Consider the following 17,142-nt stretch of genomic DNA (forward strand, 5'->3'; position numbering starts at 1 on the left):
TCATCTACGTATTTTTTTTTTTTTTTTTTTAAATTTAAAAAGTTTTATAGCGAGAAAAGAAATTAATAATTTTAACAAACGATTTTTTTCCCGGAGAGAAATGCAAACGATTCCTAACTTTTTAAAATCTTTTTTCGTCCTTTGATTTCAAACTTAAGTCTGTGACTAAATTTATGTTAAATCTGAAACAAAATTTGTTTTATGAAGTTATGAATAATTTTAATATGTTTATTACAGGCAGAGATGGTAAATTGTAAGTTTTTCTGTACCTTAATAGTAGGTTATAACAATTTTTGATGTGATCAGTGTCTAAAAATTTTAAAGAAAATACCGAACAAATTATGTTCTAAATTCATTATTTAATGATCAGTGTAAGCTCAATTTGTCACGTAATTCGGATTTACAACTAAAACTTATCAGATCGAGNGTTATATTATTATAATTAATAGCTATACTCAAAAAGTATTCCTTTTACTACCGCTATTTATACATTCTTTTAGAACATGAAGTGGAAAAAAAATTACACATTAGAAGTCAAACATCGCACATAAATTATTTCATTCCAGCTTCGTTTTAGTTTTTTTTTAGGTTATATTATTATAATTAATAGCTATACTCAAAAAGTATTCCTTTTACTACCGCTATTTATACATTCTTTTAGAACATGAAGTGGAAAAAAAAATTACACATTAAAAGTCAAACACCGCACACAAATTATTTCATACCAGCGTCGGCTATATAAAAATTGCTAGAATAAAGTAAGTGAACGTATTAATTAAATCTTTTGAAAATCTGGAAATGTATGAATATTTTCTCGATTTTTATTTTTTAAATTTACGAATCATCTGTATTTTCTCGTTTTATCTAGCACTTCAATTTAAAAAAGTCATGCTAGGATTAACTCAAAGAGTTTTATTTTCTAAAAACATGGTAAATTTACCACCATTTTCTTTTAAAAAAAATCTTTTTTAAAACCTCATTTGATACCCATGAAAACCCTTTCCTACTCAATTTTTTCTTCAAAATTAAGGCACTAAATTTGGATCACATACTTAAAATAATATTTTTCTCAGTAAGTTTGATGCCGATTTCTTAAATAATCTTCATATTCTTCAGCTTATATGCTTCGATAACTAAATAGAACAAACATCATTAGAAGGATATGCCGTTTAAATAGGCCAATGTTTTCGCACCCTTATGTAACAAGATAAAGAGAACTTGAAATGCGAAATAGTTGCAAATGTCTAGACCTTTTTTTAATAAATAAAAAGTTTAGGGTTTCGTATTAAACTATTCTTTCAAGTGTAACGAGAAGTTTTCTTTATAAATCGTTCGCATTTTAGTCCTGATTCTTTTCAGTTTAACTTCAATTCACAGTGAATGAAACTAGAAATATTAACCCATAAAACATATTGATGGTAGTTATAGCACTTAAGTGTTTAGGATAATCTAGTTTCGAGAAGTCTAATATTTGCCCTTTAGTTTCGGCCATAATTTGAGCGAGGCTTATTAGAAAAACTTGAAAAAAACACAACTACTTCGATTTAGTAGGAACAACATATGACGCAATGCTAAACGAATCGAATTTAGTTGTTGTTTATTTAGTTATTGTTATTAGTAGTTGTTGTTATTTGTTTTAGTTGTTGTTGTTTATTTAGTTGTATTTAGTTTCAATAACTTTTCTTTATAATGCAATAAAATCTGGCGAGCAGCTATTTAAACGATCGAACACTTCGTTTGTTTATTTGTGGCTTGAAGTTAGGCTCGCAGAAAATGCCGTTCATGGGTTAAATTTAGTAGGAACAACACAACCTGTGACGTAGGCTATATTATACCCAATTGCTGGGATTAAAATAATTTTGCACAAAAAAAAAAAGAAACCTTTTTCGGTTTATTTATTTTTTCGAATGCCGGTGAGATGATTAAATTAGTTCAAAAATTCCTTAAAAAAAAGTTTCAGTGAGTTTGAAGCATGATTTTTCATTTCAGATAAATCAGATATTCTTTTCTCTTTCAGATAAAAACGTGTAATATTTAAAAATAAAAGAAATCCAGACTGCCAAAAATCCCTAAATAAATGTTTTACACTGTTACATTTTTTTTAAAGCTTGTCAAAATTTTTGGTGTGAAATCTGCCATTTATAGTAAGTTTTCTACTGAATTGTCTAATGTAAGTTTTAAGTAGAGTTTTAAACTTTTTATTTTCTTGCCACAAAAATTGATTATAGTTTTCAAATTTCACACATATTTCCGTAAAAACAAATAGTAATAAAAAATCACTGCGTAAAATGATGTTGTTGACCAAGACGATTATGAAGCAATTAATTTGTTACAAAAATTGTATTAAATTTTTTAAACAAGAACGATATATTTTTTTCTCGAAAAAACAAGTTTCTAATTTTTGTATGAAAAAAAAAATTACATTGGCTGCAGAACAATTTTTCCATTCGTGCTTCTCAGCTTCCCGTCATGAAAAAGCATGCAATTTTGCACAATTTTATGTAAATGTTTAAGAACATTCTGATAAAGTATGTAATTAATGATAATTTTTGACACGGACGATAATTATTTTTAGCTGGACGTAATTAAGCCAAACTGTTTATTTATTAAATTTTTTGGGAACATTAATTTTGTTACATTCTACCGTATAAAGGAACATGATAGCTGAAAATACTTCATAAACGCCAAAACATTCTAAGTCATGCCTTGAAAAAATTGCATCGATTGATGTTTTGCCTCGTGTGTTTTTTTTTTTTTGGGACCCTCTTTATTAGTAATATTCACCTGAATTAGTATTGAAAACGATCCGGTTTGAACTGCAGGATAGAATTTCTGATTCTTAATTAAAACAATAAAAACAAAAATATCGTTCAAATGATGAAATTCTCTTTTATTCACTACTCAATAAGTATTTATGGGAGTTCTCTGGTCCCATATCTCAAAAATAAACTCACCAACTTAATACAATACATAACAAAATTAAAAGTGAAAAAAAGAATTCTAAAAAAAATTATCAAACAGCAGCGGTCGCCATAGTAACGCATGCAATGACGACGCATGCGCACTGTTTACTATTACTCTTGAACACAGTTGCAAAGTGTGATGACGTCCAAATAAGGTGAGCACGCCATCAAACCCAAAACAACACCTATTTTGCCAATGGTTAAAAAAGGAAGTTGAATTTGCTTTGCGTTCTATAAAGAAGTCCCCAAATTTGATATTAACAAAGTATGAAGTTTTTATTCTGAAATATGGAAAAACTTCCTTATGTTATTTTTTAGCTATCTTCTTTGCGAACAAACAAAGAAGGAAAGAAAATGGCATTTTCAGTTTTCTTTAAAATACTTTCATTTAAAATCCAGAACTATAAACTTTGCTGCTTTCATAAATCTTTATTTTACGATCACTCAGCCTACTTCAATCCTCTCAAAAAATAAGTAAATGATATATTATTTGTTTATGAAATGAGTTTTTTCTTAGCTCACAAATTTTGAAAATATTCGTTTTGTTCTGCTGAGACTGTTGTTATACTGCTTTCCTGTTCAAATAAAACTTTCACTCTCACATGATCTTCCACACGAAATGACCCTTTTTGGTCAATTTAAGTCCCTTTTAACTCGTATTCTCTTTGACAGATTTCCATTGTTAGCATTGCAAAATGTCCCATCCTATATTATCCTGTAGCGTTTTCTTTTGAAGTTTACTTTCTCCATTGTTTTGCTTTGTGGGAAGTAAAAGTCGAAGTTTTTTTTTTATTACTAAGGGAAAAATATTTTCGAGTTGATATGTATGGAATATAATTTTCAACTTCCTGTTTTGCTAGAGGTATTTTTATGTACTTGGAAAAGTCACCTGTATTTTCTAACAGGGTTCATTGATTTAAATCACAAATTTTTTTTTCTTAAAAATCATTCTTTTAAATCGAATGATTTTTTTTTTAGAAAAAAAAATCCGAACGGCCAAAAATCCCTAAATAATTTTTCAATTTTTTTCAAAACTTATCAAACTTTTTGATTTGAAATCTGCCATTTATAGAAATATATACTTGGAAAAGTCACCAGTATTTTCTAACAGGATTCATTGATTTAAATTAACTGGTTTTTTTCTTCTTAAAAATCGTTCATTTAAATCTAATGTTTTATTTAAAGATCAGATGTAGAAATTTACAAATCATTAGGAATCTATTCATTCCTATTTTGTATTATTACAATTAATATATAATTTTGTATTATTACGATTATATAAGTTTTTTTAATTGATTTTCATACTTTTTGTAAATACACTCATTGCTATAAAAATTAGCGCATCTAGAAAGAGTTGTCAAAATGGAACGAAATTTTACATAAGCAAGAACAACATTGATATAAGTAAGTGATTAAAAAATCATATCAAAATGACCATTTAATGCAGGAAAAAATACATACTAATGAAGGTTTTAGACCACTGTTAGTGCAAATGCAGAGTGCGATACGGACATGCATTGAGACATAAAAGTCCCTTAAAATGTTCTGTGGCATCTATCGTCCCACTGTTGCTGCAAAAACACCGCTAAATCAACTAAACTCTCACACTGTCCCTTTCATTCAAAATTTCATTGATATTTATTTTGTAATGAATTATACCATTTTTGAAATGCGAATTTATAAAAAATCTTATCACATTTTTTTGGATTCAAAAGACTACAAATAAGAAATAAAGTTCAAGGCAGAAAATTTCATTCAGATTTTTTTATAGTTAAAACAGGATAGTGATGAAAATTCTACCAATGCCTAGATCTTCAACATCATATATTTCTGACTCTTTTAATATCAATTTTGAAAGGATTTTTCTATACAATATACAAAAACTATTATAAGTTAAATTCAAATTTTCTTCTCTTATAGTGTGATTATTTTTCCTTTTTTCATTAAATTGATACGTCAAGTTGTTCGATATTTTGTATTATTGAAATTTATTATTATAATATTACAATAATTGTAATATTACAATATTATTGTAATATTACAATAATAAATTTTGTACCTCACAATTTAATTTGTAATTTTAAGTTTTCCTTTTTCGTTTCTTACGATTTGTTTATTTCAGCCTGTTTTTTCAGTTAATCTATATATTACTATTCAATTTTCAATAATTTTGAATCTTGCATTTGCATTCATTTTGTATTACAGTAAAACAATTTTTAATGCAGTATTACTGTCGAATGTGTTGTTAGAATTTATTTTAATTGTAATTATATTTAAAATTTTTTAACTGATTGCAAAATAAATTTTTTAAGTACCTAAAAAAATCGGATTGAATTCAGATTCTTCGAAGTCGAACAATTATTGAAAGATTTTATTTTATCTATTTTTAAGAAACACCGCTCAAGGTGAAAATTTCTCGAAATGGCGGCGGCGTTTACGAAGAATTTTGTAAAACTTTTTTTGAGGAATTTCTTTATTTCTTTTCGGAAAAAAATAATATATTTTAATGCACGATATAAACATACACTAATACACAGAATATCGTTGTACAGATTGGAACTCGTTTAAAAGAAGAAAAAAATATTTTGGTCATGGACACGAGGAAGGGGAAAAAAAAAAAAAACTCCATAAAGACTGCGGAGATAAAAGAAACAGAAAAATTTATATACTTTGTTTTGTTTTTTAGGAGACATTCCAATCTGTTCCCTAAAACAAATCCTAAATTCCTTTAGAGATGAAGGCTCTGTTCCAGCTGAGATCAACAAAGCGGAACAATAATTTGAGCCCTAATAGACAAGCTACATCTCTTCGCCCTCCAACGGGTTACAGTTACGATTCTCTTCCGTGCTATTTGGCATTGATAATTTTTTATTTTTATTTTGCGGTATAGCATTGTGTTACACATGAATCGGCACTCGACATAAGGCCCTCGGGATAGGTTTAAACGTCCTTGGATCAAACAAAATACTTTTTTTCCGAGAGATTTATGATTGGGAAAGGAAGAGTACACTCATCGTGCATTTAACTATATGACCATTTAATCTGTTGTTGCCATACCTGAAGACAAAACTTTTATTCTGCTTGGAGCTAAAATTTGTGTATTAACTCAAATAATGATAAGAGAAAATATAAAAGTGAACTTAGATGCTACACTTCCGGCATTATTCTAGAAAGTAACAATAGTGTTTAATTCCCTTCCTCATTCTATGCGCAATTTATCACATACCATTTTTAATAAAGCCATAAATGAGCTCAATAGTCAGTCACAGGGGCGTAGACGGAGGGAGAAATGCGAAACAATGCAGTTAATGTTTTTAAACAATGCTAATTTTCATAAAAATATGTAAAAGGCAAGGTCGCTGCCCTATTAGAGATATAGAAGACGGGATTTCTTCGGACGAGACTATGCAATTACATTTTCAGAATTTTGACGATATGTTGGCCTGTTTTGAGGTTTTTAAAGAATATTTTTGTTATTCGTATTTAACGCAATAAGCAGCCCCATTCAAATTAGTGTTCCTAAGCTAAAATTTTTTTTTTTTACCTGAAAATAAAAAAGGAAATTAGGCATAAATAATATTAATTTACCTATCCAAAGTATTATATTACTTTTATATTACTTTTCATCATTATATTACCTCATCATTATATTACTTTTACATCACTATATTACTTTTGCTTTCTAGGCCTTTGTTTACTTAAGAATAATAGAAATTTATACTTCTCTTTCAACAAAATCCGTCTCCGGTTACTTAAAAGTTAAGTTCTACCGCTTAAAAGAATAGAAGACTTTGTTCTCTTGAAAATTATTTAGAAAAACATTTATAATTCAGGGCCCGCGCTAATGATTTCAAATTATTAGTCAGTAAATTGGCCAAATATCAAAAGTATTCGCCAATTCTCAGAAATATTCGCCAATTTTCAAAAGTCTTCGCCAGATGCAAATCTTAGCAATTTCTTATGATTAAATTTTTTTTTCCCTAAGAAAACTATTTTGAAGTAGTTTGTTTCAGACTTATATTATTTGGACCTAACTCAAATCGGTTATGCGGTCTATCTAGAGAAAATTAATATAACAGACTTAAAAATACTGATTTGCTCAAAAAAAAAAAAAAAAAAAAAAAAAAAAAAAAAATTCATTTGGACGTAATTTTGAAGATCGAGTTAAATATATATTTTTTCTTTTCAGTGGAAAAATGTATTCGCTAAAACACAATTTTATTCGCCAATTTACGATTTTATCGAATTTGCCGAGGTGGCGAATGCTTAGCGCTGGCCCAGATAAATATGTGAGCAGAATATTACTTGTGTGAATTTTATGATAGTAAATTAAATTATAGCTCGTCACAAAATTAATTTGTTACCTTTGAAAGTTACTGAGTCTTTGTATGATTAAACTATTAAAAAAAGGTCAAAAAACAGAAACCGTTGAAAAAATTGATAACAGTAAAAAAATTATTAATATAAAGAAAAAATCTTGAATTTGGAAAAAAGGAGCAAAACAAACTCTCCGTGTGCACAAATCTCTTTAACCTTTTTTCATTACCACAGTCCACATACCTTCGCTTTTTAAAAACACGCTATAATAAAATTAATAGTTTTACCTTCACTGAAACGTTCGTGAGCGTTTAAGCTTTTAGGGGATTCCAATAGATGCAGAACATGTAATTTATTTAAGTACAATTCTAGTTAAACAGAAGTGATTTTCGAAAAACGTTAAATCCACGTGCTCGAAAGCGTAAGTAATTTTAAATATTATACAATTTAGTTATTCTAAAAATTTTTTTTCTTTTGACTTAGTAGTTCCGTGATCTGTATGAAGCTTTTAAATTTATATTTACTTAATATTTAAAAAGAATACAGTCAAGAACATGTAGGTACACGTATGTGTACCTTGGTGCGTATAGCGAAATTTATGACATCGTAGTAGTAGAATGAAGTCTCATAGTATTATGGGTATTTAATTTTATATCTATTTAGTAATATTTTTATGTGTATTCTAATTACATTAAAAATTAAATAATTTAATTGTTTTATATTAAGATACATTCACTAACTTTAACTTTTTGTGATTTTTTTCCATAATTTTGAAATTTTACCCCTAAGCATTAAACATTTTTTTATAATTAATGTTTGATAATTTACAATTTAATTATTATTAACTTACGTGGAGAAACTTAGTTCAACTTGAACTCGTCATTTTGCTTGCAAACTATCAGCTGGCGCTGACGTCATAAATCACATGTGTGGGTATTCGTAATCAATGTTCAGCAATAAATTTATATTCTGATTTGTTCCAATAATAAATGTCTTGTTGAAATTTGAAAGAATACTTCTAATCATATATTAATTCTTATAATTGAATTCTTATAATTAATAAGAATATTAATTCTTATAATTGATAGAAAATTATAAGAATTAATATTCTTATAATTTTTATCATTGCTAATTAATTTTAAATACAGCGTAAGATTTTTCAGCAGTATATCAATAGATTGTTTTCTAGACTATTTTATTGTCAAATGACTTATAAAAACTTAGCACCAGTTTCTGAAGGCCGCGGATTGCACCAAATGCATAAAAATATTAAAAATAGTTTTCCTCAGAGTAAAAATGTTATTCTTTTAAGATGACACATTATCAAGGAATCATGTTATTATAAGTAATTCCAGTTGGATAGTTGGAAATTGGATATACCGATGTAAAAAAACAGCGTTCTTAAATGACTTGTTTTTTCAATTACTCGACCCCCCCTTTTAATGCTTTATAGTTATATTTTTCTTAACTGAAAGAATAAAAAGGAGGCTAAACTTAATCAATGACTTTAATTCATTTATTTTGCGAGACCCAATTGAAGTAACGAGAACAATACATTAGCGTAACAAATTAGAACGCTTAAATTCACAATACAGCAAACTAAAACAAAAAGCATTCGTTCAATTTCTATTTTGAAAACGATTTAAGCTTTAAAACTCACATCCGTTTTAAAATAGGGTGCGAAAACGATTTCTGAGGGGAAAGATTAAAATCGTTTTCCCAAGGATGACTTCAGTAATAACGAATTCGTATTAAGATTGTAGGTATTTACCAAATGATTAATGCAAAGAAGTCAATCACCCCCGAAAAAGGTTTCTTACTATTGCGTTTAGTGAAGTGTTTTCGAAAATCAATTCAAGCGTTCAGTGTATCTTTTTCTTTTTAAACCTTCGTTCTTTTCCCCTTCCTTATTCTTAGTGAAATTAGTCAGTTGTTTTGATTTATAGAAATTTTTTTTTTTATCCATCGTCTGTCGTTGTGATGTTTGAAAGAGCAGATCTTACGAATGTTACATAAACATATTATATTTTTATGACTTTGACCGCACTTTCTCTTGTCAGCAATATGTAGGGAAAAATTAAGAAATTTTGCTAAGCGACTGCTTTATCAGAAATTGAAAATTTTAAACAATTAAAAATAAAAAAACTGTTGATATTAATTTGGAGTGCCCCCGCTAAGCATTCGCCATCTCGCTAAATGTGATAAAGTCGTGAATTCGACGAGAAAAATTTTGTTATGGCTAATGATTTTTCTTACAGAAAAGAAAAATATATATTCCCTTTAATCCTGGAAATAAAAATGCCCAAAGGAATTTTTTTGAACAAATCCTGTATTTTTTATTCGATTGCCGTAATTTCCGTTAGATATGTCACTTAACCAATTAGAATTGGGCATACCATAGCCTACGTCACAGGTCGTGATATTCCTACTAAATTTATCTAGCTTAAACTTTAAATCTAACTAGCTTAACTTTAAACATGAGACAAACTACCGTAAAATACAGATAACCAAGTTCATTGCCGAATCACGCGATATCACGTGAGGAAATTTTTCCTGCCGTTTGTGTCAATAAAACAGATTAAGTGGTAGCAAGATGCATATTATCCAATTATTTTTAAAGAAGATATACTTTCTTGTGACAATAACTCGACAACAACATAATGTTGTTTCAGGTTTATCCTTATATTACTGCCCTAGTCTTAGAAGTAATCAGAAATTAACCGCAACCTATTCTTATTCATTGCGCAATTACTCCTCCCCAACTGCGATTGACCCTTGATTTGAATTTGCATTTTATGAAATAATTCAATTTATATTGAATTTATATTTTGATTTGAAGTTTCTTTGAAGGAAAAAAATCAATCAAATTGAAAAATCAATTCAATCAAAATCAATTTGAAGGAAAAAAATCAATCATAAAAAATTGTTACATTTTTGGCCTTTGGCTGAGAATTGAATACTTTTGATATTTGGCTAATTAATTAGCTAATAATTAGAAGTCCTTAGCGCGGGTCTTGATTATGTAGGGTATTATTTTTTTTTGAAGCGTTTTTAAGAATATATTAAACATCACTAAGTTCATTTCGAAAATAAAAAAAATTGTCATAAACAAGCATGGAATAAAAAAAAATTTTTCAGAAAATTATAAAATACTCGTAAATTTATATTTATTAAAAAAATAATAATAAAATACGCATGGGCTGCATTTTCGATGAAAAAAGTGGCGATCAGTTGGCGTTTTATTAAGTCGTTACCATTAATTTTGCCCTACATATTTTTATGATTTTAGTCCTCTCTCTCATGTCAGTGATTCATATTTTGGTGATTTAATCTCTCTCTATGACGTCACCAATACATACTGTGATGATTTTTAACCTCTCTCTCATATCAGCAATACATATTTTAGAGGGGCCTGGATAGCCTGGTTGGTAGGGCACATGTCCAAGAGGTCGTGGGTTGGATCCCCGCAGACCGAAGCCTCCCCGAGTAGTAAATGGTGACTGATGCACGTTGAATATGTCGAGTCTCAAAGTCCTCCATGTTTCCATAACAAATCATACCTCTGGGGGTACTGATCCAGAGTTTCCTTGTCTTCTGGATTGGTTCAAAATTACAAGGCTACGCAGATTTTCATTAATAGTCGTAAACCCAAAATTGGGTCGGCTATTCCACGACGGTTATAAAATGAAATAAAATACATATTTTAGATGATTTTAACCTCTTCCGTCAGCAATACATAATTTTGATCTTAACCTCTATCATGTCAACAATAAATAATTTTAACCTCTCTAGTCAGCGATACATATTTTTGATGATTTTAACCTTTGTATCAAGTCTGTAATACATAATTTTCCTCCTTTATAATCTTTTTTGTCGAGTTTTGAAATAATGTAGTGTCTTAAATGTTTTAAAATTCTTGCATTTATTTTTTTCATAATTTTTTTTATGTAAAATAAATGATTTATAGTGAGCAATAATTACTTTGCTCAATTGTGTCTATGTTTTGAATAGTTCAAACTTGTATTTTGGCATGGGAAATTTCAATGGAAGAGTAATTCATAGCGTTTGTTTTTCTTTTGCCAGCTCTATGTGTACGCATATATTTCAAGAATTTATTTTTCTCAAACTATTTTCAAAAATTATTGATTTCAAAGCAAATTAAAAAAAAAAGAAGAAAAGAAATTTGGTTGGAAAATTTGATTTAAAGAACGAGTACAAGCAAGCAACGGCTGAACTGAATCCCTCCGTAAACGATGTTCTTATTTTTTTAAAAAAAAGCTGATTCGTTACGTAATACCAAATAAGAGGGTAAGCAGCATCAACAGAATGATAAACTTTTTTTCTTAAATTCGAATTTCGTTCGCGGAAAGAATGCGCTATAAAAGCCGTGCAATGACACCGAGGTGGTCGTCCTTGCTCTTCAAGAATGAAAATGTCAAGGGATGCCTTTTTCAGAATCAAATATCGCCTGAGGCATCGATTTCACAGGTGACTTCATCGACTATTCCGAATGTTTTTGTTCTTTTCTTACGTGGTGTCGTGCATGATGTTCATAGAAATTATTCTTCGTGCTTGACTATTCAGAGCACATTCATTATTAAATCTAGTTGAGCAGTGGATATTCATTAACTTAAAATAAAAAAGAGTATATTTCTTCTAACCGTTTATAGAATAAATTTTTTTTTCTAGTAATAATGTTAAAATATTCTGAGGTTAGACATAAATTAGATAGTATGGACTAAACTATAGACTAACTTTATTTTATTTGTTCATTGATATTTTGGTACGACTCCTTCTATTTGTCTATGGTTGTCTTTGTAATATGCTTTTATAAATAAATGATATTAATTATACAAAGTTAAAGTATTTTTGGGATTGAGATTGATTTATATAAAGTTTAAATAAATAAATCTAAATTTATATTTTAAAACTTATTTTTTCGGCGAGACAGTGGGTGGGAATTTTTCAAAATTTTATATTTTCTATAAAAAATTAGCCATAAACTTGAATGTCATAAGCAATTGAATTTATAAATGCTTTATCCATAACTACAAAAAAAAAAAAAACATTTGGAGAAATAATTAAATGAACGAAAGTATAACACAAGCGAACATAGCTCCCCAGTACCTGCGTCCTTTCTTGGCCCCAACTTCATTGTTAGTCACATTTACGTTAACAGCTNCACAGGTGACTTCATCGACTATTCCGAATGTTTTTGTTCTTTTCTTACGTGGTGTCGTGCATGATGTTCATAGAAATTATTCTTCGTGCTTGACTATTCAGAGCACATTCATTATTAAATCTAGTTGAGCAGTGGATATTCATTAACTTAAAATAAAAAAAAGTATATTTCTTCTAACCGTTTATAGAATTATTTTTTTTTTCTAGTAATAGTGAGGTTAGACATAAGTTAGATAGTATGGACTAAACTATAGACTAACTTTATTTTATTTGTTCATTGATATTTTGTAACGACTCTTTCGATTTGTCTATGGTTGTCTTTGTAATATGCTTTTATAAATAAACAATATTAATTAAAAAAATTTAAAGTATTTTTGGGATTGAGATTGATTTATATAAAGTTTAAGTAAATAAATCTAAATTTATTTTTAAAACCTTATTTTTTTGGCAGGACAGTGGGTGGGAATTTTTCAAAATTTTAAATTTTCTATAAAAAATTAGCCATAAACTTGAATGTCATAAGCAAAGGAATTTATAAATTCTTTATTTATAACTACAAAGAAAACTAGAGGCGAAATAATTAAATGAACGAAAATAGCTCCCCAGTACCAGCGTCCTTTCTTGGCCCAACGCTAAACTTTATTGTTAGTCACATTTGAGTTAACAGCTTTTCATGAATTTTAATGAATCTGGTGGAAAGCATACTTCCCACTGCCCTACAAGGAGTAAATGGATATCTATACATCTATCTGAGAACACTTTTCAAACATTTTGTAGTTAAGAGTGTAGTTTCAACAACAATAAATACATTTCGCCTCCACCCCCCCCCCAAAAAAAAAAAAACTATCTAGTCTAGGAACCATTGCATCTGAGTTTTTTAAATATTCATTTTCCTGGAAGGCATCTAAGACAAATTCATGAATAAGTTTTTATTCCTAAGAACGCCTTTAACGGGACTAGAAGTGAAGAATTCAGCGTTTATGGATCATTGAGTAATCATCTAAAAAAATTTAATTAGTAAAAAGAACAAAAAATAACATCAAAAATAAATTTAATGAGAATAGAAATTTCTATAAATATTAAAAATAGATTATCTTTTTTCTCACACCACCAGCGTGAGGTCACTTCGAGTCCTAAGAATGTGGGGACATAGACGAATGCCCCATCTTTGCGATGACTTTGGGCTGAATTACGTGTAAAAAACGTTCGCCTTCCAATGAGGTGAACCGGGTTCGAATCCCAGCGATGGCTGATCGATACGAATTCTGCTTCTGGCTCTCACCGACCACAGTGCTGACGTAAAATATCCTCATTGATAGAAGGATCACGGGATTTTGCCGTCAGGCTTACTGTGAGAGGTCTTCGTGATTTTCTTCTCCATGTAAAGCAAATACGAATTAGTTCCATTTGCCTTCGTGAAGGACATCTTCACGAAAGCACATTTCTCACTAAACTTAATTCAGGAGTTCCCTTGTGTTCTGGATTGGGTTCAAAATTACAATGCTACGGAGTAGTCGTAAACCCATTAGTAGTCGTAACAGTACCGTACAACCATCCCAACAACGTAACCGCCCCAATTTAGGGTCGCAAACCCTAAATTTATTCGGCTGTTAAACGACGGTAATTAAATTTCTGCTAAAAGTAGAAAATATAGAGTATAAAGTATTGATATGATTCTGGAATGCATTTTATGGATTTTGAGAACAAGTAGCATTAGCCTAGTTAGTTTTTGAAACTGAAGTAATTCGTATTTCCATCTTTTTTTTTTTTCGTTTTAGATATGGCACGGTCTGTGATTGGCATGTACATAGTTGGCTTTTTCTTCATCTTCATTTCCTTCTTCACTGGAGTGGCCGGTTGCTGGAAACGATCCAAAGGAAATATATTGGCCACTGGATTGCTTCAAATGCTTGCAGGTATTATTTCAATATATTTATTTGATGAAAAACACAAGGAATTTTTTTTATTTTATCAAACAACCTTGTTTCTTTTCGATACAAAATGCCATAAACATTCTGACACTTAAAAAATAAAATCTTTTTACCACCAAATCTCTCTAACCGTGAGCCTTAAAACTCCAATTTGGTCTGGACCAGAAGTTTTGTCCTTTATATTTATTCAAGACCAATCAGAAACTATCCCCTTCATCTTGAAAATATTTAAGTTCTCGAGTGTCTTCAGGTTTATTATAAATTGCTGAGCGGAGAACCGTGGTGGCTCAGGGAATAGAGCGTTCGCCTTCCAATGAGGTGAACCGAGTTCGAATCCAATCGATGGCTGGTTGATACGAATTTCGCGCCCGGCCCTCACCAACCACAGTGCTGACGTAAAATATCCTCAATGGTAGAAGCATCATGGGTTAGAGTCCCCTTGACGTCACGCTAACCGTAGAAGTTTTCGCGGATTTTCTCTTCACGACCGCAATAGCTGGTTAGTTCCATCAAAAAGTTCTCCACGAAGGCAAATTTCTCCCCAATATGATCCAGGAGTTCCCTTGCCTTCTGAATTGGGTTCAAAATGACAAGGCTATGGAGTTGAACATTAGTAATCGCAGACCCAAAAATTGAGTCGGCTGTTCAACGGCGGCTATAAAAATTGTTGAGCGGAAGATGAACGGATGTTTACAATGACTATACAAGATAAGGTCTCTTATTTGTTTGTTGTTAAGACTACTTCCAGACGAATAACAAGCTTCAAGATCCATTGAGCCAAATAGTAGGATGATCAAAATTGCTTTCAAAGAGAAGATGTGAAAGCTCCTGAAACTAAATGCCCGAATTTTCATGGCACTTATGTTATAAAATAATTATGTTTGAGATGATTACTTTTTTTGGTATTTGCTTTTTTTTATAAGTAATTTTTGCACTCTTTTCTTTTCCATAATTCAATAAAGTGGAAAAAGAAGCGATGATGCAAGTTTATTTAATTTAATAAAATAAATAAATACTTAAGTAAATACCAAGGGAAACACTTTTTTTTTAAGAAATTCCATAGAAAAGCAATACAAGTGTAGTTGTATTGAAATAAGGTAATAAAAAAAAGCCATACTCAATTATGTTACTTACAAGAGTTACATTACTTACAAGCTAATCAAAAATCTTAAGGTAATAATAAATATTAAAATTTTCAAATGTTATTTTTCTTATAGTGTTCCTCCAATAAAAGTTTACTTTTTCAATTTTTTAAACATTTCTGGTAAAAGAGCGTTTTTTTTAAAATACTTATATTGTATAGACTTATATAGTCGTTAACTCTGTTAGGTTTTAATAATTACTCCTACTTTAATTAAAAAATAATACTAATTTTTATATACTTTTTTAGAAAGTTTTCTAAAATTGAATTCCTGTAAAAGAATCCTTTTTAAACTTTAAATTTCATAATTTTTATCGAACTTTTATTCTTCCTTCCATTTATATTAACAGCAATAAATTTTTTTAACAAGTTAAAACAAATTGACAAATATAAGTAAAAAAAAAAGTTATTTTCTTCTTCTTAAAACTCAGTATACAGAAAACTTGTTTCAAAACGCCATGATTTTCTTCAGGAGTTATAACATTTTTATGTATTTGTTTCAGCTCTCGTTGATGCTGGAGCAATGGGATTATGGCATGGAGTTCATTACTACGATTACCAGAAACTCACAGATGAGATGTCCTATTATAACTGGCCAGATGTAAGAACACAATCATGGTTTTTAAAGACTTCTTTTTACATTACTATAGCAATCAAGGTTTTTAAAGATTTCTTTTTAGATTACTATTGCAATCAGGGTTTTAAAAGATATATTTTTACATTGCTCTTGCAACCTTAGTTTTTAAACTCTTCTTTAAGGACGAGCAAAACTGCACAACATACGTCCCACCAGCACTTAGTTTGTTCTTTAGTATGCTTTTTTTATACCATGCATTTTGTTATCTCAAAATGTAGCTGCTTTCATGAAATTCTGGCTACTAACATTTATAGCTTTCTTTCTTTTTTTGCTTTATCACAAACGTAATTGGCATGATATGGTTCACAGTATGGTTTAAGTTGTGCAGACTGGTTTAGAAATACAGTAGATATTACTGATGTATGCGAGAAAAATAGGGGGGGGGGGTGAGACAATGCATACCTTTCCTAGTATTTCAAGTATAATTTCAGAAACCTAGAACTAATTATGTATTTCAGTACACTATATATTATTGTAAATAATATATGAAAAAATCATAAAGATCTACTACATCTTTTAGACAACAGTCATGCTTCAATAAGCTCTAAAAATTTCTTCAAAATGAATAGAGTGAAATACAAATAATAATCATCCTTTTCAATAAGTAGAGTTTTAATTTATGAGGATTTTAAACCGTTTTCAAGCAAGATTAAGTCATAACTTCCTTAAGTAGGCGCTGAAAAAAATAATTATTTTAATGGCAGGCATTGAACTTTTGTTTATTTGCCTTGGAAGATGCCGGAAGTATTGCTCTTTAACGTTAGCCACATTCACACAACAGAGAGCAGCATAGAAAGAAGCATCCATGCCACAAGGGGGATTCAAACCTGCAACCAATGGCAATCGTTCGCCATCTGGCCGGTGTGTTTAAAAGATATAGGGAAACTTACAGCATAGTTTGTTTTTAAATACTAGTTAAATATTATTTATTCTGCATTTTAAAATACTTAATTAAAGCAGCTCAGAATATAC

At 29.6% G+C, this 17,142-nt stretch overlaps 1 protein-coding gene across 1 annotated transcript in view; it reads left to right on the top strand.

The window, feature by feature from the left end:
* The window catches only part of LOC107455850 (transmembrane protein 114), a 64,925-nt gene that overhangs the window by 45,318 nt on the left and 2,465 nt on the right, over window positions 1-17,142 (top strand). Inside the window, exons 3-4 of the mRNA XM_043050922.2 lie at window positions 14,240-14,377; window positions 16,037-16,134. Coding sequence (XP_042906856.1) covers window positions 14,240-14,377; window positions 16,037-16,134 — 236 coding nt within the window. The remainder of the gene's footprint in view (window positions 1-14,239; window positions 14,378-16,036; window positions 16,135-17,142) is intronic.

Source organism: Parasteatoda tepidariorum, chromosome 7 (assembly GCF_043381705.1).
Source record: "Parasteatoda tepidariorum isolate YZ-2023 chromosome 7, CAS_Ptep_4.0, whole genome shotgun sequence".
In the NCBI taxonomy this organism is placed as follows: domain Eukaryota; kingdom Metazoa; phylum Arthropoda; class Arachnida; order Araneae; family Theridiidae; genus Parasteatoda; species Parasteatoda tepidariorum.